The sequence below is a fragment of the Tenrec ecaudatus genome, chromosome 16 (assembly GCF_050624435.1).
Source record: "Tenrec ecaudatus isolate mTenEca1 chromosome 16, mTenEca1.hap1, whole genome shotgun sequence".
Taxonomy (NCBI): domain Eukaryota; kingdom Metazoa; phylum Chordata; class Mammalia; order Afrosoricida; family Tenrecidae; genus Tenrec; species Tenrec ecaudatus.
This window is the reverse complement of record NC_134545.1, coordinates 52,711,249-52,720,001: the sequence shown is the minus strand read 5'-3', so window position 1 is coordinate 52,720,001 and position 8,753 is coordinate 52,711,249. Positions and strand designations below refer to the sequence as shown.

Here is an 8,753-nt window from a genome sequence, read left to right as displayed (position 1 = left end):
GGACTTTTATCCAGTAGCAAGATAAGCGTCTATTTAGCACAGTGGTTTTCAACCTTCTTAATGCCGCAACCCTTTCATACAGTTCCTCATGTTGTGATGAACCCCCCCAACCATAAAATTATTTACGTTGCTACTTCATAACTGTAATTTTGTTACTGTTATGAATAGGGCGTGACCCCTGGGAAAGGGTTGTTCGACCCCCAAAGGGGTCGCGACTCACAGGTTAAGAACTGGTTTAGAGCATCAACAAAACAAGAGCCCCAGTTGTCCAAAGCAAAGACCCGTCGAGGCCAAGCAGACCGGTCACAGGGAAGAGAGTGCCACAGTGGGAAGGTAATTGGTAGGGCATTAAGTGAAATTGATGCTATTTCATAATGCTTGTATACAATAACAGGTATATCTTCCCTTTCTTTTTTTAAAAAAACATTTTATTAGGGGCTCATACAACTCTTATCCCAATCCATACATATACATACATCAATTGTATAAAGCACATCTGCACATTCCCTGCCCCAATCATTCTCAAAGCATTTGCTCTCCACTCAAGCCCTTTGCATCAGGTCCTCTTTTTTTTCCCCTCCCTCCCCGCTCCCCCCTTCCTCATGTGCCCTTGGTAATTTATACATTGTTATTTTGTCATATCTTGCCCTATCCGGAGTCTCCCTTCCCCCCCTTCTCTGCCGTCCATCTCCCAGGGAGGAGGTCACATGTGGATCCTTGTAATCACTTCCCCCCTTCCAACCCACTCACCCTCCACTCTCCCAGCATCGCCCCTCACACCCTTGGTCCTGAAGGTACTTCCCTTTCATTTTGGACTAATCAGGTATGACGCAAATTCTGTTCCTCTCTCCTGAGCCACCTATAACTGCTCCAGTGACATCAGCCACCTGATTGGTGATGTATCTGGCCCTACTCCAAGCGAACTAAAACGCGTCTTCAGAGTTGGACCCTTGCATTTGTAGCTGGCTCTTTTTGACCACTCTCAAACCAGTGCTCTCAGTGGTCATCCAATGAACGGTGACAAAGCAGCACCCAAGGATGGAAAGAAATTGTGCAACTTTTCAAATATCATTTCAAGAAGAAAGCACTCATGGAGATCTGAGAAGGGCCCACCAATAAACCATCGTATGACAAAATACATCAAATTATTTCTGTCTGTTGAACATTAGATTGCTGACCCCAAGGTCAATGGTTAAAGTCAGCAGCTGCTCCACAAGCGAAGGAAGAGGCAGTTTGTTCCTGGAAAGATGTTCAGCTTCAGAAAGCCTCGCACGTGGGGCGACTGTGGTGACAATGGACTCCATGGTGGTGAGCTTGGACCTGAGTCTGGGTTTGTTCGTTTGGGTCTGGTAAGTACTGTTCCTTTTGACTATCTCAGACCTGTGGAACAGAAATCACATGTCCCAAATAAATTCTTTCTCATAACTAATTTTCAAGTAAAAATGCTTGTTTTAGTGTCAAATTCAAATGTACATTGTATATTAGAAAACCTGTTTTATACTTACCTGGCAGGGGAGATACCATGATCACGAAGGTGGTTTTCCCAGGGCGAGGCTTATCCATTGCACTCCGGATGTACTGACCCCTGCGATTTCCCCAAATGTGGGAAACTCGACTGCAGAATTTGTGGTAGTGGGGGATTGCGTTCGCGCTCTCCCCTGGTAAAAAAAAAAAAAAAGAAAAAAGAAAACCTGTTTTGATACATGGGATTCATTCTCAGTTATTCAAATTTATTGGAATTTGGTAAAACTAAATGTTAAAAGTGACATAGTTTTATAATCCAGGTAACATGAAATAACAAAATTAAGTGGAATGTAAAAATGAAAGCTCCCAGAAGATGAAAAGAAAGGACTTATGAATTTTTAAAGACAGTTCCCTCCAAAAGAGACAATTCCAAAATTAACTCCTTTTTCAGTGTAAGGGGCACTGGTGGTCCTGTGGGTGCGACACTGGACTGCCAACTGCAAGGTCAGTGGCCAAATCCACCAGGTGCTCCTCAGGAGAAAGAGGAGGTTTTCTTACAGCCTTGGAAACCCCATCTAAGGTCGCCATGAGTAAAAATTGACTCAATAGCAATGAGTGATGTTTTAATTTTAATTAAATAATTTTATTGGAGACTCTTATCACAATCTGTACATACATCCATTGTGTCGAGCACATTTGTACATATGTTGTCATCATCATTCTCAAAGCATGTGCTTTTTACTTGAGCCCTTGGTATAAGCTCCTCATTTTTTCCTCTCCCCCCGCCCCCATGACCCCTTGGTAATTTATAAATTATTATTTTGTCATGTCTTACACTGTCTGATGTCTCCCTTCACCCACTTTTCTGTTTTCTGTCCCCCAGGGAGGTAGTTATATGGAGATCCTTGTGATTGGTTCCCCCTGTCTACCCTACCTTCCCTCCACCCTCCCAATATCGCCACTCTCACCACTGGTCCTGAAGGGATCACCTGCCCTGGATTCCCTGTGTTTCCAGTTCCTATCTGTACCCAGTGCACATCCTCTGGTCTAGCCAGATTTGTAAGGTAGAATTGGGATCATGATAGTAGGGGGGAAGAAGCATTAAAGATCTAGAGGACAGTTGTATGTTTCATCGTTGCAACACTGCACCCTGCCTGGCCTGTCTCCTCCCTGAGACCCTTCTGTAAGGGAATGATTAGTTGCCTATAGATGGGCTTTGAGTCCCCAATCCCCACTCCTCCTCATTTACAATTATATGATTTTTTGTTCTTTGATGCCTGATCCCTTCGACACCTCATGGTGTGAAGGGGGACATCGGACTGTGTAAGATATGACAAAATAATAATAACTTATAAATTATCAAGAGTTCATGAGGGAGACGGGAGGGAAGGGGAAAATGAGCTGATACCAAAGGCTCAAGTAGAAAGCAAATGTTTTTCGAATGATGATGGCAACAAATGTACAAATGTGCTTGACATAATGGATGGATGTATGGATTGTGATGAGTTGTACGAGCCCCCAATAAAATGATTTTTAACAATTCATTAAAAAGACAGGAAAGAGTTAGTTTCCTAAAGCCGAGGCTGGGGAAGGTCGGCGCTTGCTTCGACGCATACTGGAGAGCGGTGACAAGGACTGGGACCTGTGCATCAACTGGGACAACACCTGGAAGCCACTGCCATGAGATGGGCAGGGAGGGTAGCAACCCGGGCAAGCTGAAGTCCAAGATCCTCCAGGAGTCACGGCACCTGACCATCCAGCGCTGCATCCAGTCACTGGTGCACGCCTGCCAGTGCCACAACGCCAACTGCTCGCTGCAGTCCTGCCAGAAGATGAAGCTGGTGGTGCAGCACACCAAGGGCTGCAAGTGCAAGATCAACGGCGGCTGCCCCGTCTGCAAGCAGCTCATCCCCCTCTGCTGCTACCACGCCAAGCACTGCCTAGAGAACAAATGCCCTGTGCTCTTCTGCCTCAACATCAAACACAAGCTCGGCCGGCCTCACATTCAGCAGGCCCTGCTCATGCGCCAAACAGCACCCAAGCACCCCCCAGACACCACAGCCCACCCCCCCCCGAAACCACCCTTAACCCCTAATTATCCATATAGCTCCACATGAGACCTCAGCAGCTCATGCTTTCACGACAGCCACATGCTTCGCACCTCCCCAGCCAGCAGGCAGCCTCACCCGCTGGCAACTAGGTATGCTTTCAAGCCTGGGCCCCAGCCACCGCATTTCAGTCCCTAGCTTCGCTTCGCCAGAGATCCTCTACAGCAGAATGGTTTATGTAAGCCAGGCAACAAGGACAGTAAAATTCAAGAAGATTCGATCACTGTATATAATGATAATATGCCAGCTCATTTCTTAGATTATTAAACTGTGCAACACACACACACACACACAAAAGACAGGAAAGAAAGAAAAGATCAAAATGAAACTTGCTCTTAATTGTGGAGTAGTTAAGGCCAATGGAACAAACGATGGTGTAAAACAGCTTAGAAAATTTCAAAGGGCAGCTTGAGAAGACAAAGTAAAATATTATATTGAAACTACCAAGGGCACATTGGGAGGGGGGAGCGGGGAGGGGGGGAAAAAAAAAAGAGGACCTGATGCAAGGGGCTTAAGTGGAGAGCAAATGCTTTGAGAATGATTGGGGCAGGAAATGCTTGGATGTGCTTTATACAATTGATGTATGTATATGTATGGATGGTGATAAGAGTTGTATGAGTCCCTAATAAAATGTAAAAATAAATAAATAAAATAAATGTTTAAATAAAAAAATATGTTAAAATGTGCAAAGACCTAGAGTTAGAAAAACAAAAGGGAAGAACACGCTTAGATTAGCTTAAACTGAAAGAACTTGACATAAATTCAGACCTTGAGTTGCAATATTGCAAGATTCTAGGGGCAAAATAGCGAATGAAGCGCGAAGTATCAAGAGAAGACCTTAGGGAGTTCGGGCGGGAGAGCGCAGCAGCAGGGCTTCATTTTCAGCTCCTGATCTGCACAGGCGGAATTTTAGACCTTGGACTCCACCTTAACCCGGCCCAGGCTCCGGAGTAGCGCAGTAGCAGGTTGGGGTCACGGGGCAGCTTGACATACTCCTGGCAGTGGAGGACCGGGCCCTGAAGATGCCTACTGCTCCGGAGTCTGCACCACATGCCGCCCCGTGGAGGCCCTTTGGGAACAACGACTCACCACAGCAAGCTGGCAGCGTCCCAGGAATCCCGGTTCGAATCCCTGTCCTCTGGCAGCTACTCTGGCTCTTACTCCAAGACCCCCGCGGGGCCCCAGCAGCAGCTGGACAACAGCATACCTACCAGGGTTCTCCAAGGACATCCACACCATTTGGATCCAGGCATGCTAGCGAAAAAGAATATCTAAGGAGGTGGAAAGCTATTTTAAGCCTTCTATGCTTGAAGACCCTTGGGCTGACCCAGAACCAGTACCTATTGCAGATATGAGCCAATAGTCTGCCAATACTCAAACATTCACGGGCAAAAAAAGGAAGGTACTTTAGTTGACATTTCTGAAATGCACCTAGAAGCCGCCTGTGTCCAGAACATCTTGGATACGCAAGTGTTGCTGCTTCAGGTCTTTGAGATCCATTGGGCCTACTGGGACAAGAAGGCTGCAGGTGGGAATCCTAGGATGATGACTTAGGAGGGTCATTCTGGCAAGTGTTATTTGTAATTGAGAAAAAATAAGGTAAGGTAATTTGTAATATTTATGTGTTGGGTGTTGGTGCTACATTTTGGAAGATTTGTAGTTTCCATATATTTAAAACCTGATTATATAGGGGGCATTCATCTTTTTTCATGTTTCCTGAGCATTTTGAAATATTTTTCTTTTTTCACATTTTTCTTTCTAAAATAAAGAGGGAGAAAGAGAGAGAGAGAAGACAGAATGAATACACAGTCCCTGTACCAAAAAGAACTAGTCTACATTCCACCATTCCAGGAGGCAGCATCTGAGCAGAAGCCAATGGTGCTTAGGGAAGAAGTTCTACTTGCCAAAAACATGGGTCCAGGAGCTGAAGAAATACTAATTGACATGTTTCTACAGCTGAAGAAGCACTCACTGGAAGCACTCACTCATCTCTGCCAGGAAATCTGGAAGACAGCTATTTGGCCTACTGATGGGGAGAGATCTGTATGTGGAGTGGATTCGCCATTGATAGCACAGGCAAGTACAGTTTGGCTGAAGATCATCCAACAATGGTTGCAGCAGTGTTTTGACAGGGAGCTGCCAGAGGCGCAGGCTGGATTCAGAGGAGGACGCGGAACAAGGGATCTCATTGGTAATTTCAGATGGATTTTGGCTGAAAACAGACAACACCAAAAAGATGTTACTTTGTTTTATTTCATTTTTTTCTTTTCTAACTTTTTCCCCCAGAACCCATTTTATGGGAGCTCGTACAGATATCATACCATTCCAGACTTCAATTACTACTTCGTTTTATTGACTGTGCCAAGGTATTCAACTGTGTGGATCATAACACACTATGGATAGCCTGGAGAAGGGTTGGAATTCCAGACACTACAGAGCACGCATCTGGAACCTGTACATGGATCAAGAGTCAGTTGTGCTAACAGAACATAGGCATACTGCATGGTTTAAAATCAGGAAAGGCTGTATCCTCTTACTGTACTTACTCAATCTGCATGCGGAGCAGAGAACCAGAGAAGCAAGATTATATGAAGAATGTGGCATCAGGATTGGAGGAAGACTTATTAACAACCTGCGAAATGCATATGACACAACCTTGCCTGCTGAAAGCGAGGACTTGAAGCCCTTGTTGACGAAGATAAGGATTGCCGTTTTCAACTCAGTGTAAAAATGACCAAAATTCTCACAACTGGACCAATAGGTAACTTCATGATAAATACACGGAGGAAAGAGTGAAGCTGTCAAGGATTTCATCTTGCTTGGATCCACACTCAATGCTCCTGGAAGCAATAGTCAAGAGATCAAAAGACACAGTGCCTTGGGTGGAAGAATTTGTTGCACAAGACCTCTTTATAGTATTGATAAGCAAGGATGTTATGTTGAGGCTATGGTATTTTCAGTGGCCTCTTCCGTATGTGAATGTTGGACATTGAATAAGGAAGATGGAAGCAGAATCAATGCATTTGAAATGTTGTTTTTTCCCCCCAAAGAATATTAAAAGTACCATGGATCGCCAAAAGAACAAAAGATCCCTTTTGGAAGAAGTCCAATCTGAATGCTACTTAAAGGCAAGGATGGCAAGACTTCATCTCATGTACTTTAGACATGCGGCCAGGAGAGACCAGTCCCTGGAAAAGGACATCACTTTGTAAAGGAGGGTCAGTGAAAAAGAGGGAGGTCCTGGAGAAGATGGAGCCACACAGTGGCTGCAACAATGGGCTCAAGCATTCGAACCCTTGTGAAGAAAGAGATGCACAACTGGGCAGTGCTGTTGTTTTTAACTTAAAATGACTCATCGTACAACGGAACCAATTACTAAGAACAAGGCTCTTCCTCTCCATTTTTGTCAAGCCCCTGCGGAGCTCCAGGGAGGAAGGCAGCTTCCCCTTGTCGGTGTCCCCAACTCCTGCCCACAGTTGTGCCTTGCCAATCAGGTGGCACCTCTTTAAAGCTCTTTATTAACCACTCAGCGGCATGAGATAACTTCATGGGTGGGCCCAGGTCCTAAAATCTCAGAAACTCACGAAGAGGGTTCTTAAGTGGGCCTCAGTTTTTCACTTTCCACATGACTAAAAATGACATTTTTAGCTTGCGGGAACAAAATGTTCGCAGTGGAACCGAGATGCAAACCTGGGTGTCCAGGTGCCTTAGCCTGTCCCTTTGTAGCCTCTCCCTCACTGGGAGCGAGCCCCAAACCAGGGCGGCAATGGGGATCCCGGTCCTCCCGGCTCTGGGGATTGCTAGTCTGCAGCTCCAGCTGCAGGTGGAGGCGCTCGGCTTTCCACGGGGCTGCAGGGTTCCCGGAAAGTCCCTGAGAAGCAGGGGTGGGGGTGAGGGTGGGCGTGGGTGTCCTTTGGGTGTAAGGCCAGGGCCGCCGGGTACTGGAGACGGAGGGACGTGCAGAAGGCTGACGGGGTGGGGGACCGAATGCTGGGTGGGATGTGCAGTGAAGTGGGTCACACAGCTTTGGGGCCCTCCGCCGCCACGGCAGCGGCCGCCGGCTCCAGCAACACGCCCCGCCTCCCAGAGCGCCGTCGGCCCCGCCCCCGAGCCCGTTACCCCGGCAGCCAGCGCCGCGCGCCGAGCCGCTCCCCCGGCCCCCGCGACGCCAGGGTCCGCAGCCTCCCGGCCGACGGTGCGCTGGGCTGGGCTCCCGGCCGCCCGCGCCAGCATGGCCGGGGCCGTGCAGCTGGCGCCCGGCTCGCTGGCGTTGGTGCTGGGCAAGCTGGACTCGCAGGACGGGGCGACGGCGGCCGGGGACCCCGAGGAGCCCGGCGGGCGCGCGGTGTTCCGCGCCTTCCGCCGCGCCAACGCGCGCTGCTTCTGGAACGCGCGGCTGGCGCGCGCCGCCTCGCGGCTGGCTTTCCAGGGCTGGCTGCGGCGCGGGGTGCTGCTGGTGCGCGCGCCCCCCGCCAGCCTCCGGGTGCTGCGCGACGCGTGGCGGCGACGGGCGCTGCGCCCGCCGCACGGCTTTCGCATCAGGGCGGTGGGTGAGTGCGGGGCCCCGAGGGGAGGGACCTGCGCCAGCCGCGGGACAGCGTCCGGGCCCCGCTCCGAGGGAGGGGGGGAGAGGGATGCTGGAGGCCCGGGCTGGGGGGCTGCAGGAGGAGGCTTGGTTTCCCTCCGGAAGGACACGTAAGCTCCAGCCCCCCATGGGGCGCCCCTCCATCCGCTGTGCCTCCATTCTGTAACTTTGAACCTGCTAAGTTCACAGGACTTTTCTGTTCAGGAAAGTGATGCTTTGGTGAAGAGCGACTTTGGGATCCAAGTGGAGGAGCTGGGGGCAGGAGACAGAGCCCCTTGCCCAGCTTCGTGGGAGCTCTAGAGAAGGGAACATCACGGCTGGCCACCCTTGGCTTCTTTTTGTGTTTTTATTTTTTACATCAAGTTACAGATGTAAGGCAAACAAAGCCAATGGTTTTATGACTTACCGTGACTTACTGAGTGGTGTGGGGCTCTGTGATTACCTGCTTGGGAAGAAGACTAGGCAAGGGGCCGCCTGGAGATTCCCCATTCCATTAGCTAGAAGGAGGACTCCATCTCCTCCATCAGCAAAGGAGAGAGAGATTTGGAAGAGAGAGATGTCACGGATACCAGCTCCCAGAACGGTGAATGGCCATT

At 48.9% G+C, this 8,753-nt stretch overlaps 1 protein-coding gene, 1 non-coding gene and 1 pseudogene across 3 annotated transcripts in view; all 3 read left to right on the top strand.

The window, feature by feature from the left end:
* Positions 1-1,497: 1,497 nt before the first annotated feature.
* On the top strand, positions 1,498-1,661 carry LOC142430019 (U1 spliceosomal RNA). The gene has a single exon (XR_012780510.1). It is a non-coding gene; the product is annotated as a U1 spliceosomal RNA (small nuclear RNA).
* A 1,488-nt stretch (positions 1,662-3,149) lies between these two features.
* On the top strand, positions 3,150-4,987 carry LOC142428604 (M-phase-specific PLK1-interacting protein pseudogene; annotated as a pseudogene).
* Positions 4,988-7,803: 2,816 nt separating this feature from the next.
* The window catches only part of STOX1 (storkhead box 1), a 65,108-nt gene continuing 64,158 nt past the window's right edge, over positions 7,804-8,753 (top strand). For both annotated transcript variants that reach the window (XM_075534547.1, XM_075534548.1), the window contains exon 1: positions 7,804-8,122. In XM_075534547.1, the coding sequence (XP_075390662.1) occupies positions 7,804-8,122 (319 nt within the window). The remainder of the gene's footprint in view (positions 8,123-8,753) is intronic.